The sequence below is a fragment of the Rana temporaria genome, chromosome 5 (assembly GCF_905171775.1).
Source record: "Rana temporaria chromosome 5, aRanTem1.1, whole genome shotgun sequence".
NCBI lineage: Eukaryota > Metazoa > Chordata > Amphibia > Anura > Ranidae > Rana > Rana temporaria.
In genome coordinates, this window is record NC_053493.1 from 148123027 (window position 1) to 148150186 (window position 27160).

General features: G+C 45.0%; 1 protein-coding gene across 1 annotated transcript in view; it reads left to right on the forward strand.

Moving 5' to 3' along the window:
• The first annotated feature begins 375 nt into the window (after positions 1-375).
• Positions 376-27160, forward strand: part of CDK13 (cyclin dependent kinase 13) — a 58765-nt gene continuing 31980 nt past the window's right edge. Inside the window, 4 exon segments of the mRNA XM_040353239.1 lie at positions 376-1764; positions 11477-12112; positions 18572-18736; positions 21120-21259. Of these exon segments, the coding sequence (XP_040209173.1) occupies positions 827-1764; positions 11477-12112; positions 18572-18736; positions 21120-21259 (1879 nt within the window). The 5' untranslated portion in view covers positions 376-826.

A 27160-nucleotide genomic window follows, 5' to 3' on the forward strand; every position in this document is an offset into this window, starting at 1 on the left:
TATATATTTTTGTTTCCTTTTTTTTTCTTACGGTGGACCTTCACTTTAAATAAATCCACTCTCACTTCCTGTTTTGGCTGCAGCACAGGAAGTGAAGGTAAATCTCCTCAGTGGGAGACTTATGGGGGAAAAAAAAATAAAATAAGACTGGGTATAACCTTTTGTATGCAAGATAATAAAATAAAAAAGTGTTGCCTTTAGTAATGAGCTGAAAAGTCGAGGCTTGCCTCCTGTATTGGAAGGGAAGACTATGAGGTAAACAGAAAGTAGACATATATAAGCAGAAGAAGGGGGGGGGGGGTGAGGGAAGTGTGAGCCCCCTCTTTGCAGTACCCCCTTGTGTATGAGATGACACCTCAGTAGCCCTGTCCTGCCATGCCAGTGACTTTCCTCCAGTGAGCGGGCTCTCCCCTCCCTGCCATGTGCCGGAGTGGGAGGTGTGTGTGTGTGCAGATGATGGAGCCGGCTGGACTTCCTTGTTTAGCTTTGCCCAGTAGCAGGCCTGGCTCCTCACCATGAAGACAGTGGGCCCGGCCCGGCTGACATAGGAAGTGTTGGCAGTGTGTTGTTAGTGGAGTGCACGCAGCGTGGACGGCTCTGGGATTTGCTGACTGACTGAGCGACCATGGGCTGAGTGCGGAGCGGACGGTAGAGAAGTCCCGGATGAAGAAGTTTCAGTCATGGCTGTGCTGAGCGCCGTCAGTGCGGATCGTCGTTGAAGCTTGTAAACGGACATGAGCGGGTTCGGTGAGGAGTGAGGGGAGCCGTACAGCCGCAGACAAGTGATTGGTCACTGTGAGGGGACTCCGGGGGACAAAGGCTTGGCATGTTCTCTTCTCTGTGCCCCCCTATGCCCGGGGGCTCTTCTCTCAGCCAGCCCCCCGCCCCAGCCCTCTCCACCTCGTCCTCAGCCGCCTCTTCCGTGTCCGGACACCGCCACAGGCCCCGGGAGCCCTCCGGGAAGCGGAGGAAAGAGCGGCACGGGAAAAAGAAACGGAGGCCCGAAGAGGCCACTATGGGCCTGATGGAGGAGGGAGAAGTGCCAGCTGTCCCTCGGGGAGCCCGGCACCATAGAGACAGAAAGAAGAGGCACAGAGAACGCAGGAACCTCCTCAGGAAGGTCGGCACTCTGCACAGCGCCCCTGTGGAATACGACGACGTCAGTTCGTTATCCGAAGGCGAGCAAGGCCAGGAGGCTTCCTTCACACCGGCGCTAGGCCTCATCCCATCCCCAGCCTCGGATAGGTGCCCCTCGCCGCCTATGCTGCACCAAACGCCGCTGCCGCTTCTACGCCAGGCCGTGGACTCTGACAGGAGCGGCCGGAGGAAAAGGCGAAGGCAGGAGTCGGCTCCGAGGAACGATGGCCGGGGAGGAGGAGGAGGGCGGACCGAGGACAGGAGGAATAGGCAGGCCGCTGGGAACCTGTTGCTCCCCGAGCCTCTGATGCACGTTCAGCCCTGGAGGCCTCAGGAGGAGTCCGCCAAGAGGACAGAAGTCAGGGCCGCGGCCTCGCACAGGCCGAAGAGAGAGGAGGCCGCCGCGGCCTCGTACAGCAAGCAGACGCCCAAGGCCTACAGAGGGGACCGGAGCTCGTCCAAGGCCTCGCCCCAAGGCAACCATCGCAAGAAATCGGCCAGTCCGGCCCGATCACCCAGTCCTGGTTACAGCGGACACCGGCTAGGCCGCCGATCTCCCAACTATGAGAGGACGGACGCTTCTCCGGGCCGCAGGAGATCCCGGAGCCCGTACAGCCCGGTCACTAGGTGAGCCCCGCTCCCTCCATAGTCCATACTATGTTTGGGGGTTCTGATTACAGGTACTGGGGGTCATCACGTGTGTCCTGCTGGGAGCTTACATTATATTTTAGGGCTCATTCACACAAGGACAAGGTGATTTGTCTGTATGATCTGTGGATTCACTTCTCTAAAAAAAAAAAGTAGGATGTTTTCGCACAGATCAGGTCATTTCTGTTAAGCAGGCCATAGATGATTGCATTTTCCTTCCTTCCACCATTCATGGAAGGAAAATAGCAAGATTCTCTCAACACAGTCAGACTCAAATCACACTTGAGCAACTCCAAAGTCGTGCGACTTTGATCTGACTTTACACACTCCGTTGTGTCAAAAGTCACATCAAAGTAGTGCAGGCAACTTTTAAAAGACACATAGATTTGAACGAATGCCATTGAAAAGAATGGGGCTGCGACTTGTCATGGGACTTTGCTGGCGCATGACAAGTCACACAAGTGTGAATGGAGCCTAAGCCCTAGTTCACATTGGAGCAACTTGTCATGTGATTTGACCGGTCAAAAAGCATGACAAGTCGCATCCTTTTGCCGGCAATCGCACTGTTTACCGACTTTGCTGTGCCGCATGAATTTGAAAAAATAGTACATGCACTACTTTTGGTGATTTTTGGGTGCGTCTTGAATAGAGCTCTGTGCATAAAGCTGCACAGATGTCTTCAAAGTCGCACCCAAAGTCACACAAACATGCGGCTTTGAAATTGTGCGATTTCAGATGAAGTTACACGTTTTCAAAGCCGCATTTAATGTGAATGAGGGCTCATTCTTAATGGTGGCGTCCCTTCCACATCGATAATGTGTCTTGCCATCGGGGAGCCTTTCTGGCTGGCAGAACAAGAGGGTTATTTATAGCAGCTGTAGCCATCAGCAATGATCGCATATAAAAAATATCCAACAGGCTGGTTGTAATGAAGTCATTTGATGGATTGACTTGGGTACAACCATAGGTGAATCTCAGCCGGTCCCTGCTGTACAGGCCAAGATAGGATTCATCTATGACTGGCTTTGGGGCTAATTCACATCACCCGCTGATCTCGGCGCATTGCACGGTTCATTTATTAATTTTTTTTAACTTTAGACTTTATTGAAATCTCGCACAGACATTTTTTTAAAGTTCAATTGGCCGTCACATTATGTAAGGTGGTGCATTGCCTCGTACTGCACTGAAAAAAGGTGCTGCATGCAGTATTTTATTTCTTTTTTTCAGTACACACCACCCCAATGCAGTGATGTGAACCCGGGCACACAGGAGACAGCATTTTGCCTCGTCATGTGGTGGGACTGCACTAGGGGTGAGCACCCAATGCAGTCATATTGCATCTGGTATGAATATACCCTAATGCATCACAATGCACTGGCACATAATGGTATATATCTATCAAATTCGTCTGCTGGTGTGAATAAGCCCTAATTTCAAATGTTATTTTTAAAGGATAAAGACACTTTTCAGCTCCTCCTGCCCCCCCTTTAGACCCGGTTCACAGCAGGGGTCCTGTCCTGTGTGTCCTGGCACACTGTTTCAGGTCCAATTTCAGCCCGAATTCTGGGCTGAATTCAGACATGAAACGGACGAAAAACGCACAAGACTCCTGTGCAAATTTGCATCGGAGCCACATTGGAGATGTGTGAATCGGCTACATAGAGAGCCGGTCACAATCTCCTGCTATTGCGAAAATGGATACGGAGAATCCGCATCCAATTCGCAATAGCGTGAACCCAGTCTTAAATTCTACGGCCTGTTTCACACAGGCTTTAGCTCGTAAAAGAGCAGCATGAACAGCAAGCTTTGACAAAGCATTTGCAGAACTTTCAGCAAGCTTTGTTAAAACTTCTAAAGTATCGTTTAGCTCCATTAAGAGCCTATTCACACAGGGGCGACATCCGCCTGACAAGTTGCGTCCCGCTCTGTTCAATAGAACCGTTCTAATAGAAACGATGCAAGTCATTCTGACTTAGAACAAGGTTCTTGTACGACCTTGGGGCGGCTTGCATTGACTTCTTTACAAAAGTCATTTTGCAAGTTGCCTCTGAAGTCCATCTTCAGGTCGCTTTGCCGTGTCGCCCCCAAAGTTGTGCCGCCCCTGAGTGAATGGGCTCTTATGGGTGTGTTGATTGCTGCTTTAGGCAAGCTGCTAGAAGGCTTCAACACTTTTTGAAGCTTGTTGAAAGCCTGCTAGCAGCTTGCCTAAAGTGACAATCAACATTCCCATTAGGATCTGTTCAACATTTACAAACATGGCGCTAAATGGTAATTTTAAAAGCTTAAACAAAGCTTACTGAAAGCTCTGCAAATGCTTTGTCAAAGCTTGCTATTCACACTGCTCTTATACAAGCGGAAACCCATGTGAAACAGGACTAACTCCTGCTTTGCTATTATTTTTTTAAATCGTTTTTTTGGGCTAAGCTGGTCCAGATAAACTATTTCCTTTACTAATTGCTGCGGCTGCTGTCAGCGTAGTATAAACTGTATGCAGCGCTGTTTCAGTTGGCACATGAGGACTCCCAACCTTCTGTTGGAACAAAAGTGTGTTGGGCTGAGCCCTGCTCACAGAAGCATTGTATTTTATCCAAGGTTTGCTTTGAAACAATGTTCACTTATTATTTTTGCCCTGACCTAACCGACCCCACCCTCCCTCTTCACAGATGTATACTTACTGAGATTCGGTGATTGTTTACATCGGGTGCTACAAGTCCTCGCTGTCCTGTCAGTACCTTGCAGTACCGCCTCACAGATTTCAATGGGGCTCACTCACATTCGCCTCCACCCTCAGGAGACAAAGGTAGAAGTTTGTGGGGACAGTGAGGACTTGTGATGCTCTATGTAAACACACCCTGGAGATCGCTGCCACCTGATTTCAGTACAGTAAGTATACATCTGTTGAGGGGGAGGGTGGGATTGGTTCGGCTGGGGCATAAAGGGTAAGTGCATTTATTTTAAAGGACAGATATCCTGTAAACTTCAGATAGAGTAGTGAATAGTTAGAACTCTCATGAGGTTCTCACTTCCTAATGTGTATACACAAGAGGAAGTGAAAAGAAATCTCTGCGAAGTGGGGATACATTTCTTCTCTTTTTAGATCTAACTGGAAAAAAAATTCTCATTGGAAGATTCCTCTCACCTTCAGTGGCAACGGTTTACATTTTGTGTTTCCCATTGCTTTCTGTTTTTGAAGGCCGTGTTGGCAAGGTCAAATATAAAAGGTTATACTCCCCAGCTGGGACACAGACAGCAATAATAACCCAGCAGCTCTGAGTTTCTAACCTTTTGCTACTCTATCCAAAGTCCTAATTTTTGGCTATGCATGCACTTTACTGTCATTTTATTATCTTCTAGCTCTTGATGACATCATGTTTGTTCAGCTATCACCTGCTTTGCAGTAGTGATGTCATGTTTTGTAAATGTAGAATCCAATTTCTAACAGCAGATATTGCTGCCCAAATTTTCAGAATAACATTTCAGTGAATAAATACAGCTTTATTTAATGCAAGAATAATTATTTTCACCATTCCAAACCTCCCTACTCTGAAAAAAGTCCACCTTTCCCCCTTCATTTAGCCATTTTCTTATTCTCATTATCGACTTGCCCCCTGCCAACATCTTTGCCTAGCCGAGAATTACACAAACTTTACCCTGCAGCCTCCTGGGATATCCACGTCCCATATTCCAGAAGGCATTGACTGAGGAACCACAAAGCATTAAAAGACGGACCTGGTGGCACAAACTGAAAGCATCCAGAAGGGACAGCTGGCTCCCAATGAAATGAGAAAGGAAGATGACGCCGCAGGACCTGTTATGCAGCAGCGGAGCTTTATTCAGAACAACCCTGGATTTACTGGGTGTATGTTTATGGAGGATAATGCAGCAAATAAGGTAAGTAGAGACTGCAAATATTTACAGTGTAGCAGAGGATCTGTTCCTGGAGGAGATGACTTTGAGAGTTGAGGTACCCGGCCTCTCCCCCCCTAACCCCCCAATTTTCTGTTCACCACTGGCTTCAGTATGCTGCCAAGCACATTGTAATCCTGAACTTGACGGCATTTAGTTTGCACTGTGCATAAAAAAAAAATCATAAAGTACTGTTTTCAGCATTGCCACTTGGTTTATACTGCAGCGTTGCTTGTAGTTTCCAACAAGTGCATGTGTAACATGGTGACAAATTAGCACAACTGGCAGACAGTTATAATTTGACAACAGAAAATGCCTGAACCAGGACCTTCACAGCAAGATCAAATGGCACGTTGGCACAATTTGCTTGCCACTTTTTTGCACGTCGTGTTTCCAAGTGTCAGTTTAAACAAACTAATGCTGATAGCAGCATAAGTTTAACCACTTCAGCTCCAGAAGGTTTACCCCCTTCATGACCAGGCCATTTTTTGCGATACGGCACTGTGTTACTTTAACTGACAATTGCACAGTCATGCAACGCTGTACTTCAAAAAAAATGTGTGTCCTTTCTAGGGCTGAAACAACTAATCGATTAATCGACAACTAATAGATTATGAAAAAAGTTGTCAACTATTTTCATAATCGATTAATCGGCCAATTGATTAGTTGGCCTGCATATAGAATAGATTACTCGTTTTCATATCAGGAAATACAGTGCAGCACACATACAGCTCAGTACACCATCCATACATGTCACTAAGTGCCTGAGAATTTGTGAATGTGCAAGTGTGAGGAGCAATGCCTCATGGGACATGTAGTCCTGGGCAGGAAGTTTTTTTTTTTAAACCTTGCTATAGTGGGCGCTCTATACTATACCTTTGCAGCTTGCTATTGAGGCACTCTGAAGGCAGGAGGAGCCAGAAGCATAGTTGAGGGATCCCAGAAGTGGAGGATCTGGGCTGCTCTGTACAAAACCATTACACAGAGAAGGTAAGTATAACAAGTTTGTTTAAAAGAAAAAAACTTTAAAGACTATGTGCAGAGAAGATCAGCATCTGAACCCAGAGAAAGTGGAGGTAATAGAAAGCATTACAATTACTGTAATTGGTTATTTATATTTACCACTGCATATCAATATTTAAGAATAAATTGCCTTTTTATTTACATATTAACTAAATTGTACACCACACTTTTTTTTTTTTAAAAGATTATCCGATTAGTCGATTAATCGAAACAATAATCGACCAACTAATCGATTATGAAAATAATCTTTAGTTGCAGCCCTAGTCCTTTCTTTTCCCACAAATAGAGATTTCTTTTGGTGGTATTTGATCACCTCCTGCGGTATTTGTTGCGCTCTAAACAAAAAAAGACACAGTTTAAAAAAAATAAACAATATTTTTTTAATTTCTGCTGTAAAACGCATCCAATAAAAAAATTGGATCACAGCTGGTCACCGGCGCCATGTGAGAACGTCGTAGACCTGGAAGTAAAAATCACGTACCTGTACGTGATTTCGCCCAGAGGAGCTGCAGCCCCACAGTACATATATGTGGGGCGGTCGGCAAGTTGTTAAAGTGTAACTAAACTAGAGGTCGACCAATATATCGGTTAAAAAAAAAAAAAAAGACGATTTACTTCAGCGCGACTTGCATTGACTTCTATAATACAGAAGTCATTTGCAAGTTGTCTGAAATTTCTGGTGGAGACTTGTCTCTTGGCAGCCTGCCAAGTTTGAGAAAATAATACAATGTTGCTACTTATCAATGAACTGAACTTGTATACCCGCATTTTTTTTTTTTTTCTAACACCTGAAAAGTAAAAGCCATAATGAGCTAGTATGCACCGCTGTGATTGGCTGGAGCGGCGATGTCGTCACTACCGCACATGCGTGCGGGAGATTTCATTCCGGCGCATTGCGAGGGGAATATCTCCTAAACCGTAGAGGTTTAGGAGATATTCTCTATACCTACAGGTAAGCCTTATTTTAGGTTTACCTGTAGGTAAAAGTTAAAAAAAAGGGTATACAACCGCTTTAAAGACTAAATCTTTTCTGACACTTGTTGCTTACAATTAAAAATCCTGTATTTTCTGCTAGAAAATCACTTAGAACCCCCAAACATTATGTATTCTTTTTTTAGCAGAGACCCTAGGGAATAAAATAGCGGTTGTTGCAATATTTTATGTCACACGGTATTTGCGCAGCGGTCTTTCAAACACAATTTTTGAGGAAAAAATACACTTTAATGAAAAAAATAAATAAACAGTAAAGTTAGCCCGTTTTTTTTTGGACGAAGGAAAAGAAAAAAGTTTTGATTACCTGTTTTTATGCATGCTTCCTGTTTCCTTTACCAAAGATGGCTGGGGCAGCACCCGAGAGCCAAGGGAGAGATCGTCTCCGGGTGCCGACATCGCGGGTGCCCAGGACAGGTAAGTGACCATATATTAAAAGTCAGCAGCTGCAGTATTTGTAGCTGCTGACTTTTATTATTTTTTTTTTTTTCGGCGGAACTCCGCTGCTTTCACACTATAGTGGGCAGGAGCTATTCGGCTGCTAGCGGGGTGCTTATAACCCAGCTAGCGGCCGATGAAGAGGTTAAATGCGCCCGTGTAGCACCTCTGCAGAAGCGCTTTGCAGGCACTTCGGCAGCAGTGCCCATTCATTTAAATGGGCAGGAGCGGTATACACCGCTCCAAAGATGCTGCTTGCAGGACTTTTTTTAACGTCCTGCCAGCGCACCGCCTCAGTGTGAAAGCCCTCTGGCGTTCACACTGAGACTGTAGGGGAGCCGTTTTACAGGTGCTATTTTTAGCCCAAAAGCGCCTAAAAAACACCAGGGGTCCAATTGTTAGATTTTATGAGATGGAGGGGAATTTTTTTTTTTTTTTAAATCGGCCTAACATATCAGCCCAAAAAAAATATCTGCATCATATATCGGCCGCCGCAATCTCTAAATATCGGCATCGGCCATAGAAAAACCCATATCGGTCGACCTCTAAACTAAACCCATCGACTTAACTGTTTCAAAAACGGTTACATTCCGGCATTATCTCAGAAGTGTCTTAAAAGCAGATCTAAACCCGCCTTTTTTTTTTCAGGCAAGGAAGCTGCCATCTTAGGCCTCGTGCACACAGGATGTTGTTTTAACTTTGGCTAATCAAAAAAAAAAATTCTGCCAGTAAATACCTTTTATACAGCCCACTTCTTGTTTCTTGTCTCTCCCTCTCTTTAAATACCACCAAAAGAAAGCTCTATCTGTCTAAAAAAAAAACCGATAAAAATGTAGTTTTAGGTACAGTGTTGCATAACCACGCAAATTGTCATTCAAAGTGTGACACCTCTGAAAGCTGAAAATTGGCCTGGGCACGGAGGGGGTGAAAGTTCCCAGTAGGCAAGCGCTTAAACTAGCACTGAGAGAAATATATAGGGGTAAATTCTTTCAGAAATGCTACTTGCCAATTTTTCCATGGATTTGACTGTTGGCTACTGACCTGTAACAATGGAAGTCAAAGCAGGGTTGGAGATCCTGGTGGGCACACTTCTCTGGTGATGATAACGTTTTTTTTTTCTTTTTGTATAAAAATAACAAACATGTTATACTTGCCTGCTCTGTGCAGTGGTTTTGTACAGAGCAGCCCGGATTGTCTTCTTGGGTCCCTCTTCGGTGCTCCTGGCTCTTCCCTCCTGCTGAGTGCCCACACAGTAAGCAGCTTGCTGTGGGGGCACCTGAGCCACAGCTCCATGTGTCCATTTAGACATTGAGCTGCGACTTGGCCCCGCCCCACTCCGACTCTCCTTATTGGCTTGCTGTCTTTGACATTAGCGGGAGCCAATGGCCCCCGCCGCTGAGTCTCAGCCAGTCAGGAGGGGGAGTCCCAGACAGCCTAGTCTCTTGTACAACATCGCAGAATCGAGATGGGGGCTAAGGAGGGCTGCTGCACACAGTTTTTTTTATATTAAAATAAAACTCTGATGCCACCATGCAGTGCACATTAACATACATGAACTTGTCTGCTTTAAGAAAATATATAGTGGGGGGGGGGGGGGGGGTCTTTATGTAACATTCAGGCCTAAATAGATATTTTTCTAAGCATGGGTGCAAAAATGTCTCTGGCAGCAAAAGGGTTAATCCTGCATAGGTTAGAAGTGCGTGCTGCTCTCCTGTAGTGGACAAGCTGTGAACTCTATTGACAAGGAACAGGTCTCCTTCAGGGGGCCTCTATATAGTCGTATGAAGTGTGAGAGGGTCAACTACACAGCCCAGCCCCCGCCATCCTAATAGAACATACCCCTTCAGGTTGCAGATTTGATATGGGATTTGTACTGCGCTGAATGCGCTCCCTAGGCACGGAGGGACCCTATATTCAAACTTTAATTACCCAAACAAAGGTAAAAGCATTGGTGGTCATCAACCCTGTCCTCAGGGCCCACTAACAGGCCAGGTTTTATGTATTACCTTGGGGAGATGCAGACTAGAATACTGCAATCAATGAGCAGCAAATGGTATCACCTGTGATGTATTTCAGTTATCTTGCAAACCTGGCCTGTTAGTGGGCCCTGAGGACAGGGTCGATGACCACTGCTCTAACCTTCAGCTTGCACAGCCTCCTATCTACAAATGCTGCACTCCATCCAGAGGAAGCAGGTGGAGCTCCGTGGAAACCGGAAGGTTCAAGGGTAAATGTCACTGTCTAACATTTTTCCTTTCGTTCGTTAACGAAAACGGAATTGATTTTCGTCAGTGGATGAACATGTGGTGTACGTTTTTGTCACTGTAAAAATGCCGCTGACGAAAATGAACAAAAACATTTTCATTGACCAAATTAACACTGATCTGTTGCAAGGTTTCTTACCTGGAGATCCTGCCATTTTCAGCGTTTCTTGCTGCAGGCTGACAACTATAAACCACTGCCTCACAATGACCGCAGTAAACATGGAGATCAGCCACAGTGGTTACATGGTTGGCTCCTTTGCCTCACAGCACTTGGGTGGTTGATTCGAATTCCAACCACGGCGCTACCGACTTGGGGTTTGCGTGTTTTCCCTGTGCCTGCATGTGTTTCCTCCCACACTCCAAAGACATGCTGGCAGGTTAATTGTCTCCTGTCTAAATTGGCCCCCAGTATGTGTATGTATGAACATGAGCTAGGGACTTTAGATTGTAAGCTCCTTGAGGGCAGGAACTAATGTGAATGTACAACATATATTTGTAAGTGCTACGTAACTCTACAGCGCTATATAAGTAACTGAAATAAAATAATTTGCCTGGTTTTTACCTGCTGGCAGCAAGATACTGTGCAAAAAATACTCTGTATGCATGGAACGATTGAGCAATGTTTCCAAGCATACAGTGTAAATGGCCTCCAATTGGCTGTTGCTCAGCTAGTTGCAGGAATGCAGACAGAGGATGCCAGGCAATTTACTGACATATAATGCCTCCTCACTGTCTGTCATATATCCTCCTGAAAAGCTCTTTGGAGGGTGAAACTAGCGTAAAGGAACCAGCATGGTTCAAGAACATTGTGTTTGGGATACAAGATATTAACACTGTGGCCTATCAATTAAGGCACAAAATAAAGGAACAAGCTGTGGCATCTAAGTAGTGTCTGTGGCTTGTAGATGTAAAGGTGGTGTTTAACTAGTCTTTTTAAGCCATGCATGTATTTTGGACAACACCACGTGTTGCACCTTTTTTTGCTTTGCAAGGGGAATCAAACCTAAAAAAAAAAAAACACACTGGCAACAGTATTTACTTTTGTATTTTTATTTTATTTTTCTCGATAGGAGGTCTGCAAGGTCAAGGAGCAGAAGTCCTTATAAGTCTCGACGCTCTCGTTCACGAAGTAGACATAGGGTGTCAAGATCGAGAAGCAGACAGTCTAGCATCTCCCCAAGCACCTTGACGCTGAAGAGCAGCCTGGCTGCAGAGATGAACAAAAACAAGAAAGCCAGGGAAGCAGAGGCTGCTAGAGCTCTAGCAAAAGCTTCTAGCACCTCCACCCCTACTAAGGGACAGTCAGAGGCTGCCAGCAACTCCCAACAGGCAAATCACGCCAAGGAGCAAAAGAAAAAAAAAATAGACATTGCCCCTGCCCCTGCTCCTGCCCCTGCCCCTTCTCCTGCCCCTGCTCCTGCCCCTTCCCCTTCTGTCAAAAGTGACAAAACTAAGGTGAAAACCTTGATTACCTTGACTCCAGCACTAACTGTGGATACTAGTGTACAAGCTGATAAAACGGCCAAGACAAGTGTAAAGGTGAAGAAGATGGACACTGTGAAAGAGGAAGCATCTATTCAGAAAGCGAAAAGCAAAGCACATAAAAGTGTATCAACTGGCTCTGAGAAGACTAAAAGTTTAGCAATGTCGCCAGCAGCACCTTTATCTCTACCTCTTCCGACCGCCCTCTCTAGTGATGCAAATAGGTAAGCAATAAATATCGTCTTTTTTTTGTTTTTTATATGAACTTCATTGTTTATCTTATATGTACTTGTTTCTTCTTGATATGCAATCTTTCCATAATGACCTAGTATGGGGACCCAGTAAAGGATTGTACCTTGTTAGAATTTTTTATTTTGTTTCCCTCCAAAAGGGACAAATTTTAAATAATTCTAAAGTCAAAACATTTTTTTACTTTTTAATACACTTGCCTTTCTCCTCTCACCAATCCAGCACTGTCCCAGCTGCAGTGCCATTCCTCTACTTCCTGGTCTCACAGGATACACAAGCGGCAGCAAGGGTCATGGGCTCCTTCTGCTGTCAGTCAAACTCCTGTGAGGAGTGAGCAGGAGGGTGACTTTTCAGTGCTATTTGTGTGTGTGGACCCACACAGCCCATGTTGAGAGCATGCCTGCATGGGTATACCACCCCTCCCCTACCTGGCATGAAGTTTGCTAAGGGGGCACATAGAGGAAGGAGGAGAAGAGAGTAGCGGTGAGGGGGACTTCAGAAGAACAGGGGAGTATAACCTCTTTTTTGTTTTAATGCAAAAAAATCCTTTAGTATCCCTTTAACAGACTAGACCCCTGAGGCCTTTAGTCTTGAATTGGAACATTCGGCAACACATTGTATGTTTCAGATAGAAAAAGAGTTTGATCCTCTGTCTTGCTGTTGGGGAGATTTCCCATCACTTTCTGTTAAGGCATTGGTACAGAAAATGGGTCTGCTCTGATCCTTATTGCTTTCTGTATATCCTTTAAAGCGGGGGTTCACCCTATAAACAAGAAAAAAAAAAAAAAATTTCTTCTAGCATAAAATCAGGCATTGTAGCGCGAGCTACAGTATGCCTGTCTCGAATTTTTTATCCCCGTACTCACTGTGTAATCGTACATAGACGATTCCGACTGCCCACGGGGAATGGGCGTTCCAATCCAGACGAAAGGTGATTGACGGCCGCCTCTGGCAGGTCACGCTTCTCCGGAAATAGCCGAAATAGGCTTGGCTCTTCACGGCGCCTGCGCATAGCCTGTGCGCAGGCGCCGTGAAGAGCCGAGACCTACTCCGGCTGTCTTCGGGGAGCGTGACGTGCCAGAGCCGGCCGTCAATCATCCTCCCTCTCCATAGGCACGCCCATTCCCCGCGGGAGTCGGAATCTATAATGTACCAGTACACTGTGAGTACGGGGATAAAAAATTCGAGACAGGCATACTGTAGCTCGCGCTACAATGCCTGCTTTTATGGTACAATGTTGACACTGAGGGTGAACTACCGCTTTAAGGAGATTTTTCCACTCACATTCTGCCCCAGTGATAACTGTTTTCCCAACTTAAAGCGGAGCTCCACCCAAAAAGGGAAGTACCGCTTGTTCGCACCCCCCTTCAACTGCCACACACAGTGCTTTTTGGGGGGGAACGGGTACCTGGTTTTGACAGGTACCCATTCCCACTTCTGGTTAAGATCATCATTTCTGGCTCCTCCTTCGCTCAAGTCCCAGAAGTGGCTTTTGCATGCGCAGTAGGCAACCGGCTGTGAAGCCTGAAGGCTTCACTGATGGTTTCCCTTACTTACAATGCCGGTGACAAAATTGCGGGATCCTTGGATTAGTATTAGTAAGTGTCCTTATTAAATGTCAGCAGCTACAGTATTTGTAGCTGCTGACATTTTATTTTATTTTTTTACAGATTTACGCAAAGCTTTAGAATATAAAGAGACAATACAGTTATAATAAAATTCCATACAATGGCGTTTGGAAGGCCCTGCTTGTGAGAGCTTACCAATAAAGCGGCACAGTTCTTAAAGAGGAAGAAAACCCTGATGGGTTTTACCTCCTTATTTAAAGCATAATGGGCTACTGTGGATCGCATACTAGCCAATTATGTGTCGCTTACCTGAAACTGAAGACTTCGATGTCCCCACTAGCAGTGAGCATCCATCTTCACCCCTCTTCCTTCCGGGGTCGCCAATTCCGGCCCTGTGACTGGCCGGAGTCGCGTGACGTCACTCCTGCGCATGCATGGTCACGGCATGACCTCCTTTTTAGACACCGCACGATCGCAGTTTCTAAAGTGCGCTATTGGAATTGTTGGTATTGTAAATGCCAACAAAAGAAAGTACTATGTACAGCGTGTACAACCACTTTAAGCTCTGAAAGATTTTACCCCCTTCAGGACCAGTTAATTTTTTACTATTCAGCACTGCGCTACTTGCAATTGTGCGGTCATGCAACGCTGTACTGAAAATACATTTGATATAATTGTGTTTTTCACATAAATAGCACTTTCTTTTGGTGGTATTTAATCACCACTGGGTTTTTTATTATATAAATGAAAAAAGACCAAAAAATAACCCCCTAATGTTTTTTACTTTGTTATAAGACATAATACTTATAAGACATATAAGAACATGAAGTTAAGCAAGTTAGTTTCTTTAAATAATGGTACTGTGTGTATATATACTGGAATAGTTTTATTTTTTTATACTAGTAATGGCGGCGATGATCAGTGATTTATAAGTGGGACTGTGATGGTGCGTGAGGCAACCTGACCCTGGGAGGAACTGACTAACTGACATCACCAGTGACCCTAATACAGTGATCAGTGCTAATATACACTGTTTTGGTACTCATGACAATTTCTGAGAAGAGGTTAAAGCGGGAGTTCACCCAAAAAAAATGTTTTAAGATTATATTCATGCTCATTTTGTCTAGGGGGATCGGCTAGTTTTTAAAAAAAATTGTGCAATTTGCCCAACAACAAATTGTCCCTAAAAATGCATTTTTTTTTTAAGGCTATTATCCGATTAATCGGCCAACTAATCGATTTATGAAAATAATCGTTGGTTGCAGCCCTAGGGTCGACGGAGATATTGTGTTTCTGCTATTTCCCCCCCCCCCCCCCACAGTTGGAAAGCACTTCATTTATACAGTGCATTTATTTTTATTTTTTTAAGCACTGAACACTGTATTGGCGTCACTGGTCTCCAAAAATGCAATGTCGCAGTCCTGCTAAAAATCGCTGATTGCCGCCATTACTAGTAAAAACTATTCAAAAGATTAAAAGTCCATAAATCACTTGGTTTGTAGACGCTATAACCTTTTGTGCAAACCAATCATTATACACTTATGATTTTTTTTTTTTTTACCCCAAATATGTAGCAGAATAGATATTGGCCTAAATTGATGAAGAAATTCGATTTTTTTTTTTTTTTTTTTTTTTGGATGTGTTTTATAGCAGAAAGTAAGAAAACATTTTTTTCTCCCCCCAAAATTGTCAGTCTTTTTTACATTATAGCGACCCAAAAAAAAAAAAGACAGCCCTATTTGTGGGGAAAAAGGGACCTAAATTTTGTTTGGGCACCGTGTCGCATTATCACGCAGTTGTCGGTTAAAGCAACGCAATGCCATATCAGAAAAAAAGGCCTGGTCAGGAAGGGGGTAAAACCTTGCATAGCTGAAGTAGTAGTTTAGTGCACCTGCATCATTATATCATTGCAGCCCGCATGAGAACCCCAAGTGCAGAGCAGTTTCCAGTGTTGGTGTGATTTCCTGTGAATGCGGCATACCATTAGGATTAATAGTACCCACACACATCTCTTGCGGTTTTCTGTGCAGGATGGTTCTGCAGCGGCAATTACCCATATAGCTATGTACCTTGAATAAAAAGCCTCCACCACAGATGTATTCTCTGAACCCACATGTACCAGATGAAAACTTTTTTAATTATTTTTATTGATTTTTTCATACAAACAACACAAACACAAGGTAGGCAACATGCCTACCCCGACAGAGGCCACGCAGGGCCGACACACCAACAAGTAACAATTGCAACCTACAACCTTACACCCTCCCCTCCTCTCCCAACCCTGACCAACCACCAACCCATAGCAGCCAAATAGCAAAGCACCAAGTACAATCCAGGAAATATAATGATCCCAAGCAACATTAGCTCAATTAATTCAGATTAGGTCATATATCAAGGTACTTGTAACACAAATGGAGAGAAATAAATAAAATAAACCGACAACATCCTCACATGTCAGAGATACACTATGTGTTATAAAACATGTCTATTCAGAAGAATCCCCAGGGAGTAATGGAAACCTCTCGAGATTAAACTACAACTCTAACCCACCGTGTCCGAGGAGTCTAGCCAAGCCTGCCAAACCCGCTTACATTTCTTATCACAACCCCTTGACCTGTAAGTAGCCTTGTACATGTGGATTACGGAGTTAACCAACCCTTTCCAAAATAACGTTGGGGCACTGGAGTTCTTCCATTTCAAAAGGATAGCTTTCCTGCCCTAGAACAGCCCAATATTCAGTAAAGTACGATTAGCCACCAGATGAAAACTTTACTCTAAATGCTATGGCATTCCCTAAAGTTGCACAACTTGGTGAACGATCCCTAGTACTAGTGGTCTTTATTCTGCCATGTGTCATGATCTGAAAAAGGACAGTCAGTTGACGTAACGCAAGCACTATTGTTCTTAAGTTAATATTTGAAACCAAAGATCTCCCCACCCAAAAGAAGTGACTAATCTAAAAAAAATTGTATGTGTCAGCATAGAGCAATCCCTATGATGTAGGAGAAAAAAACATGGGCTGGTTGTTCTTAGGTGAGTTATATGGAGTTGTTACAGTAAACTGATTCTGCTTCAATTGGGGTTACTTTACATTTGCTTTGCTGCAAAATATGCGTGGGAGCATCTTGTCAGGTAGTTGGTTAGTGATGTTTTCCTGCTTTGCCTGCCTGCAGTGTCACTGGTAGTTTCACAACAATAAGCCTAAGACCGTCAGTCTTACTAAACCCACGACAGTAAAATCAGTCTGTATATGCAGTAAAGCATGCTTGTTGTACTCACTGTGGAACCTAAGGCCCCTTTCAGACTGGGGCGGGAGCCGCGGTGGCGGTATAACGCCGCTAATAATAGCGGCGCTATACCGCCGGGATTGCCGCGGGAATCAGCCGCTAGCGGTGTGGTATTAACCCCCGCTATCAGCCGATAAAGGGTTAATACCGCCCGCAATGTGCCTCTATAGAGGCGCATTGCGGGCGGTATTGCCGCGGTTTCCCATTGTTTTCAATGTGAAGGAGCGGTATACACGCCGCTCCTCTCACCGCCCCAAAGATGCTGCTGACAGATTTTTTTGTCTCCCGCCAGCACATCGCCTCAGTGTGAAAGCTCTCGGGCTTTCACATTGAGTCTGCAGTGAAGGAGTTTTTCAGGCGGGATAGCAGCGCTATTTTTAGCGCTGTACCGCCTGAAAAACTCCTCAATGTGAAAGGGGCCTAAGGGGCATTGTGTAAAAAAAAAAAAGGGGGCTATTTGATCCTGTCTTCTCTGATCTTCCCACTGTCCCCAATCCATCTCCTTGTATAACAGAGCCTTGGAGGCACTCTGCAAATGCCCAGTTTTGTGTTTTTTTTTTTTTTTTTTTTTATTTTTTCTTGGGAGGGTGCATTTGATCAGCACAGGGCCAATTAGAACTGTAATGAGATTACAAAAGAAATAAGGGGGTTCATAAGCTACTTACTGCAATTTGCAGGTCACAAACCATCTCACTGATGAGGTGGGGTCCTTAAAACAACACATAACATATATTATAGAGGATGAGGGTCAAAGGCGACCACTTTGTAAAGCAGGGCTCGACAAAATCCAGGCGCCAGGAATTGCGACAAGAAATTGTGACCTGGCGCTTGCCGGTAATTGAGGCTGTGGCTTTGCGGCCTGCAAAGCCGCACCCTCAATTACAGGCCGTCGCGGTCCCACCGCGATTGCGCGGTGGGGGTGCACAGAGGCACAGGATCCTGTGTCTCCGTGCGCCCCCACCTCCTCGCGCAGCGGGCCCGCGATGGCCGGTAATTGAGGCCGCGGCTTTGTGAATGTTTGGGGGTTCTAATTAGAGGGAAGGAGATGGCAGTGAAAATATTACACATTAGAACTGGTTTTACTTGTAATGCCAACGGCCACCACCAGATGGCGCCAGGTCACAGAAGGAAGCTTGGGACTTCACAAGGCTCTGCTAGAATGCAGCTGTACGCAAAGAGTTGGGTCTGCCCAGCCTATACAAAGAAATTGCCTATGGAAAGCTGCAAACTGTAAGGGATAGATGCAGGCACCATGAGCCTGTCATTGCTTTTTATGGGCTGAGCAGCCGCTGGTCTACACACACACACACACACACACACACACACACACACACACCTGTCATTTCAGCCCCAGGAATCAGCAGATTCTTTCCACCGATATTTACAGTGTGTGCTAATCACCCATGTGAGTGCACCATTAGGGTCGAATTGTAGATACAAAATCTGTTAGTCAGGTTACAGGGAGAGGTGGGTCATGTGTTTTAGATGTAGACCCACACAGGTCTATATTGGTTTATTACTGATATAAACAAAGGTGCAATATGCTTCTGTATCGTAAAATAATATGTCTTTGATTCAGTTTCAGAGTCTGTATCCCTGGAAAATCGGTCAAGAAGGAAATGGAGCGAAAACTTCGGCACTTGTTGTCCGACTTGCCCCTCCCACCTGTCCATTTTGGAAGTGGAGACCCGTCATGTAGTCCAGAGGGGAAGAAATCGGCATTAAAGAACAAACGGAGGCCTAAGTATGACTTTACTTTAAAAGCACAAATTTAATTATGTTTGTTTCAAGTAATCACTAAAATACTTTTAAGGCGCCTTTCACACATGTGGACCATTTGTGTTTTTTTTTTTTAGTTTTTTTTTTTATCCATCTTTTAACGAATGAAAAACTAATGTCAATGCTTCTCTATGAAAATACTGATGTTAACAAATGATCCTCCATTAACATCCGCTTCCGTCAACATCTGTTTTTTTGGAACGGATCAAAACACTATTTTTCTTTTGTTAAAAAAAAACCCGGATCGGATGAAAAGGAGATCTAAACGGACAAACGGTTCATTTTTGCATTTAAAAATTGGCTCATAAACTCAAGTGGTCAAGAACTTTAACTGGTGGATGTAAAAAACGGAGGGAAAAACAGATGAAAAACTGATTCTTTGAAAAACATGACTGAACCGATGAAACGAATGGTCCACATGTGTTTTTTTTAAACTGTCCATAAAGCAGAATAGCTACTCCCCCCCCGGCTTCCGGGTAGTGGCTGCCGAGGGACTGGGCGGTCCTATGCAGCAGGTAAGTGATTGACGTGATGACAAAAACTAACCCCCCGACGCATAAGGAGCGTCACGAGTTGCCGAAAGAAGCCGAACTGCCAGTCGGCTCTATACGGCGCCTGTGCACTGACTTTCGGCAACTCGTGACGCTCCTTATGCGACGGGGGGGTAGTTTTTGTCATCACGTCAATCACTTACCTGCTGCATAGGAACGCCCAGTCCCGCGGAAGCCACTACCCGGAAGCCGGGGGGGGGGGGGGGGTAGCTATACGACGGTATGTACAGCAAAAAAAACGTACACTGACAATGTTGCAAGTGCGCACAATGTAATGTTAGAAAAATGTTTTAGGGTGAACCTCTGCTTTAACGTTCAAATCCTGCTAGGGACCCCTACTAGCCTCCTCTAGTGAATTGCTGCAACAAGAAGCCTGATCGAAATGACCCAAATCTGTGGGTCTGACTTTTCTCACTTCTAGATTGCAGTGTCCTCCTTGTCCACATCACGCACTGTCACTCCCCGCTGTCAAAATACAATATCTCCGAAGGAGTTTATTTTTTTTTATTTCAGCCCACTGATTGAACGAAGGAAAATGAATCATGTATGCTCTGGCTTATGCTGAAAATTGTATAATTTGTCCTCCCTATTCTATCCTGGCCTGTTTCCTTGGTTAAATATAATTGTATATTTCTTGCTACTACCATAAAATAACAACCCAAAAATAAATTCTCCTGCTCCTAACGATCACAGCAATACCACATATGTGTATGTTAGTTGTTGTATGTACCCGTAGTACAGCCCAGAAAAAGTAGTGCACATTTTGCTTTTCTTTTTTCTCCTACCTATAACACACTGACACTGATACCAAGTTAAAAAAAAATGCTGTCCAAAAAATAACCCTGACCTTGGCACTAACCCTGGGGCTGACCTGGATCAAACCTTTGATCTAGGTTTTGTTTTTTTCTACACACTTTTTTTTTTTTCCATCTCTGCAAGGACAGAGAAAGCTATACAGTATCTGTCGCGCCCATTTACATAGACAGAAAACACAGGGGTGGACTTCACATTGACTGATCACTGTGATAGCCAATCAGGTTATTGCAGTGATCGGGTGACCCGGAATTGGATGTTCTGGGTCCCGATCCTTAGAGTGGGGCTCGTGTGGCCCCCGGTCTCTGCGCTGGTAGCGCACAATGTGGCACGCTCCCAGCACAAAGGGAGATACACAAGTATACAGCCATGCAGGAAAAAAGCTCAGCCCGATGGGGCTGCATATTTGTGTGCGGTCGGCGTGAAGGGGTTAAAGGAGTCCTTTTCAGTTCTGTAGTATTAAAAGGTTTTTAAGGCTGAACTCACCTTCTGCTCCGTGTTACATGTTAAGCCGACCATAGATGGGGGGGGAAACGCTCGATTCTTTTATTTTTTTTCCCCCCATCAAAAACAGTCAGTGTTGATGGGGGAATCCCTCACGCTGAGCTTTCTCTGCTGGCAAAAGACAGTGATTAATGTATAATCCAACAAGATGATTGTACCCAAATTGATCGATTGATCAGCCTGCTGTACCAGACGAGATTGGAACCATCTATGGCTGGCTGTACACCTGTATTTAGGAATAGGATGTACCATGGCGCAAATGCCCCCTCACGCATGGCAGTGTTTCTTCTCCCCCGCAGCCGCTGTCACTTTGAAATGTTTTATGTCTGTGCTCAAATGGAGGCTTTAACAGGTAAATGCCATGCATAAAATATGTTAAGTGCATGTATAAACTTATGTGAAGATTTTTGTTGAAATGAATGGTGTATACAGGGTCTCATTAATGTAAATGGCAACTTGCTTTCTATTTGTGGTTTAAAGGATCTGCGGGCCTCGCTGTGGTGAAATACCTGAGAAAGACATCGACTGGGGAAAGCGATGTGTGGACAAGTTTGACATCATTGGGATAATTGGAGAAGGCACCTATGGACAAGTGTACAAAGCCAGAGATAAAGACACTGGTATGACTGCCTACTGTTTTATATCTATACGCTTTAGACTACTCCTGAGACTTGTGTGTATTAAAAGAAACATTTTAAAATTATTTGCAAACAACAAAAGTGAAGTGAGGGGTGGATTTGATCTAGCAGTAGCACCATATTCTTTTGTACACTTTGTAGCTGATAAGTAAGCAATATACTATTGGCATGGATTTTGGCAGAGGTTCGTTTTTAAAGCATTTAAAAAAAAAAAAATCAGTTGCCAAAACTCTTAGGTCAAAATACTATACAAAATACAATGGGCAGAACCTTTTAGCAATTTTACACTTTTTTTGTTATTTTTTTTACATACAGCTTTCAGTGTGTAAAAGATCCCCCCGTCCCAACCCATATCTTTTTTTTGAAAGCACAGGACAATAAAATAAATTGTTATAAATAAATTGTTGATTCTGTAAGGTCCCATGATAGTGGCTCAAATATGTTTGATAAAAATACACCCAAATCAAGTCTACAAACACAACATAACCTGCAAACTCCAAAATTCAAAAGCTAAAACTGTATGGCGTTCATAAATAACCAAAATATAGTGGTAGTGCAGTGGAGTGGCCCCTTACCTTCTCTTCCCACACTCTCCATTCCTCCTCTTCTGCAAATGCCCCCATTGCAAGACTGGACTCATACAGGCGTGCTCCTGAGCCGGGCTGTGTGCGTTAATAGACCAGGAAGACTGGAGAGCACTGCTGCAGACTGGCACAGCGCTGGATCGAGAGAGGACTCAGATGGAGAAGGGGGGAGGCGATAGTTGCTGGGACTTTTTATCACCTAATGCATCAAAATCACTTATTAATATAAAAAGCCCAGATCTAATAAACATGAGTCTCTCAATTTCTAGTATTATTTATCTTTATGACGTGACTCTCAAATCTGCCATTCAGTTGATCTTTCTCAAATTAATATGTGCAGTTACTCCTACCCCCAACGCACTATTGCGCTCACCTCCGGGTTTAGAAATGCAAACAATTAGTTCCCCTCTCTTGGACCGTACTTAAATTCCACTGTGCCAATATGTCTCTCCACTCTTTTTCCCTATGCCCAAAAAAATTGTAGGAAAAGTTTAGAAAACTTCTGCCGAATAGATGATAAATTGAAAGTTTATAGTGTTTGTCGACCATAAAAAAAACGCACTGCGCATATGTGACTCGGAAGCAAAAAACAATTGTGAAACTGATTCATTTATATCCATTGAACGATTTATCGTTTGAAATTCGATGTTTTTAGAATACCAGTTTGAACAATTTCTCGAGTGGTGTATGGCTAGCAGTCTTCAAACGAGGCTTGTCAGTTGTGAATGACAGAAGGCATTGTGTAGCTGTTTTCCCTAGGCTTACATTTTCATCTGTTTCTATTGCTAAGCAGCTTTTCCTGCTGCCAGACCTAGGTACCACGATGACACCAGCAGCGTAATCCAATAATTAGGAGTGGGTGAGAGATACTGTGATGATGTCAGTCATGATAGGCATTTGTGATGCTAGAAGAAAAACTCTGCTACATCTAATGGTCAAATTAAATGGCTATGATAAAAGCCTCTTGGATAGCTCTAGATGTTAAAGTCAGTCAGTCAGATCAGTCAGTCAGTGTCAGCGGTGGAGTAGGGCGCTTCGGACCTTCCGCTTACGAGCCTGCTTCCACCCAGACCTGGCAGTCAGAGACCAGGCAGCTGCTAGGCTAGACGCTCCATGATACAAGCTCCCTGGAACCTGGAATCAGCATCTCGCTCTCCACAAGGACTCCTCTCCTCCGCAGGTAAGACCCTGCCTCTCAGGGCCTGATATCCTGGGGATCCTCTGACGGCCGTCCTTATCAGGGCAGCCGTCACACAGACCCCACACTGCGGCTTTCTAGACTACTTTTCGCCGGCATCTATCGCCCGCACGGCCACCCGCTTTCTGGTGGTCCCAAATCACCCCCCCTGGGTGTATTTCCGGCGTTTTTGGGTGTTTTTTCACCCCCGCGCCAGCCTGCTTCATCTCGCGGCCGCCGCACCTTAGGAAAGTCCGCGGCTTCAGCCGCGGCCTACCGGCGCACCGCTCGTTTTTACCTTACCCTTAATTCCTAAGCACAGTTTGCTTTGGCTATTCACCCCCACATCCCCAGAGGCCCCCTGTTCAGCAACTTTATCGGTAAATAGCTTTTTTACCACGCTGACAGCCCCCCCCCCAGCCCGGGTCCTGTGCTTTGCCTGGCAGCCATTATTTTGGTACACCCCAGCAGCAGTGACACCCAGCATCCCCCCCCCCCTTTTTTCCCCTCCACAAGCCGTTAGTTTTTTGATCCAGGGTTTTGTGCCGATCGCCGTCAGGGATCAGGAAGGAATTTTTTTTCCCTGCCGCAGCACATTGGCCAGCTTGCCCAGGGTTTTTTTTGCCTTCCTCTGGACCAAAAACCAAATCCCAATCCCTTGAGCTAGGATTCTCGAATCCTCTCTCACCCTACGCCCGCACCCGAGCCCTTGGTGACTGGCAGCAATGGTTAAGTTGCGTTACTCTCCAGAAACCATTTGGGGTCTGAGACAATTCGCTACTACATTGCCTGCCGCCACCACAATAGCTTTAAAATCAGATCAACTTTTGAGGTTCGATCAGCGATCGATCATCAAATATTTCAATCATTCAACACAGCTCAAGCACATATCATGTGCTTTGCTTAACACTAGATCAGCAGTTAAACACCGATCAGAAATCCATGATTTCTTACTTCAATACGATCTAGACTGCCTCTTTATTACGGAAAGTTGGCTATCGGACGATTGCAACACCATTCTCGGAGAAATGGTGCCTGCAAACTATCGCATCTTAACGGAAAATAGAATAGGGCAAAGGGGAGGAGGACTGGCGGTGATTCATAAGTCGCATATTGCAATCATTAAACCGGTCCTCCAAAATCCTCTACCTTTTATGGAAACCCTTACGCTTCAACTTCAAGCTCACTCTCAGGAGACTGTTCATATTCTCCTCTGCTATAGGCCCCCTGGGCCAAAATCGCAGTTGATATCAGCATTAACGGAGTTCATTTCCACCTACACCCTTAGCGGTAAGCACCTTTTGCTGCTCGGGGATTTTAATTTGTGGGCTAACTCCTCACAGGATCCCATCGCGGATGCCTGCATCAACCACCTGGAAGGATTTGGACTTCAACAACTTATACACGGACCAACGCATGTTTCAGGTCACACACTCGACCTAATTTTCAGACATAATCTGGAAATTAACATTGTGGGAAATGAACCTTTGCCATGGACAGACCACCATGCAATCAGCTTCATTATCCCCAGAACTTCATTAGTCAGGAAAGTACCCAAGCCGGTGACAATACACTGGGCTAGATCTCAGAGGAAGCTCCACTCGGAACTCTTCAGATCTACCCTGGGAAACCGAATTGGGGCTATTCCTCCTCAATTAGCAGCCTCAGATACTTTGGATGCCATTAATGCAGCTCTGCTACAGTCAGCCGACTTAGCAGCACCAAAGCGAAAACTCCGCAGCCGGGAAAAAAAGTCCAGCTGGTTCAATAACCAACTGTCGCTACTGAAGCAAGAGCGCAGGAGAGCGGAAGCCTCCTGGAAAAGAAGTCCGTCAGAAGACCATCTCAACATCTACAAAGCAGTAACTACGCGCTACCACAAGGAAATTTTCAAAGCCAAAAAATTCCACTTCTCCAGGGTGATTAACAGCGCAATGAATCGCCCTCGCGAACTCTTCAGGATGGTCACCCAGACCATGAATCCGGGATGTCTAGAAGTCCCCACTTCAGACACCCAAGAGTTCTGCAATGAACTATCGAATTTCTTCATCGACAAAATCGAGAAAATTCGGGTAAGTATTCGGCAAAACAATTCTCCACTCAGCCCCGTCTTCAATCAAAACAACGACCGAACGCCTCTACAATCAACTAAGTTCACTTTGGAACCCATCTCCATCGATACAACAAAAAAATTTATTGGCCTGCTGCGCGACAGCACAGCACCGAATGACATCATTCCCACCAAGCTACTGAAGGAATGTGCCGACATCCTGGCGCCTCCGATCACGCAGCTTATAAATCAGTCATTTAAGGAAGGCATAGTGCCTTCCCTGCTGAAAGAGGGCACAATTCTGCCGATCTTGAAAAAACCTAATTTGGATCCTATGGACCCAACTCACCGCCGTCCCATAACAGGTCTAAATGCTCTGTCCAAGATAATGGAGAAAGTGGTGGTAAATCAGCTGCAACAGCATCTGGACACCCAAAATCTACTCGATCCATTTCAATCCGGGTTCCGTCCCGGACACGGGACAGAAACGGCCTTACTGAAAATATGGGACGATGCGCTTGAGGCCGCAGACGAAGGAGAATCATGTCTCCTGGTTCTGCTGGACCTAAGCGCTGCTTTTGACACAGTAGACCACAAATTGCTACTGAGACGACTAACAGAAGTCGCCGGAGTCTCAGAAGATGCCTTACCATGGTTCTCCTCGTTTCTTGGAAACCGATCACAAACAGTGAAACTGGGATCCTTCACATCTGAAAAACGCACGGTGACATGTGGGGTCCCCCAAGGATCCCCCTTGTCTCCAGTGCTGTTTAATATCTATCTTCGTCCTCTCTTTGATATAATCAGTAGCCATGAACTACTTTATCACTCTTATGCAGACGACACGCAGTTGTATTTTCGCATCTGCCACAAAAAGGATCATCTTCTAAGATTAGAGAAATGTCTCTCTTCAATAGAAAACTGGATGTCTAAGAGTTATCTCAAACTCAATAATGCTAAAACAGAACTCTTTATCTTTGATGCCAGGCGGAAGAAACCACCGACAACTAACTGGACACCATCTCCCATTCTGGGACAAATCATCGCACCTAGCTCCAAAGTCAAAAGTCTGGGAGTCACGTTTGACACCTTCATGACAATGGACGCACAAATAGGGTCCGTAGTCAGCGGGGCGCACCATTTGATGCGCCTACTACGCAGACTGATTCCATTTATTCCTAAAGAAGACGTAGCAGTCGTGGTGGGAACAATCGTGAATTCCAGACTGGACTATGCAAATGCCCTTTACCTCGGGCTACCCAAGTACCAAATCGCTCGTCTCCAAGTCGTACAGAATACGGCCGCCAGACTGGTGACTGGGAAAAAATCTTGGGAATCAATCTCACCTTCACTGAGATCCCTTCACTGGCTGCCAGTGAAGGACAGAATTGCATTCAAAGCACTCTGCCTGACACATAAGTGCATCCATGGGAAGGCTCCTAGATATCTATGCGACAAGATCAAACTGCACAATTGCAGTCGCATTTTGCGTTCCACCGACCAAAATCTGGTCAAGGTTCCTATAACCAAATACAAGTCCAAAGGAGAAAGAAGGTTTGCTTTCCAGGGCCCCAGGCTTTGGAATGCCTTACCAACCAGCATTCGGTTGGAGCAAAACCACCTGTCTTTCAGAAGGCAGATCAAAACCCTGCTTTTTTGAAAGGCATGAGACTTAATCAACAAGCGCCCAGAGGCGATTCAGTTCGCATGTGCCGCGCTATATAAATTTTTCATTCATTCATTCATTCACTTGAACTGAAAAGCAAAGGTTTGATATGTAATAAGGAAGTTTTAGAAATGTGAATAGTGTTTAAGCAGTACCATGAAAAAATCCACCTTTTTGAAAACATGTAAGGTTGCCTAAGCACTTCTGTGCCAACACCCTCATAGCTGTTTATGCGTGGGTTAAAGCCCCTTTCACACGGGTGCCTCCGCTAAGCGGAATCTGCTTGCTCAGCAGGGAATCTCTCTGCTGATCCCCCTCCCAAAGCAGGCAGATGACGGAACCGTGTCTGCTCTTCTCTGCTATGCATAGTGGACACGGGTACAGTCTCGCTCTCCTCTATGGAGCA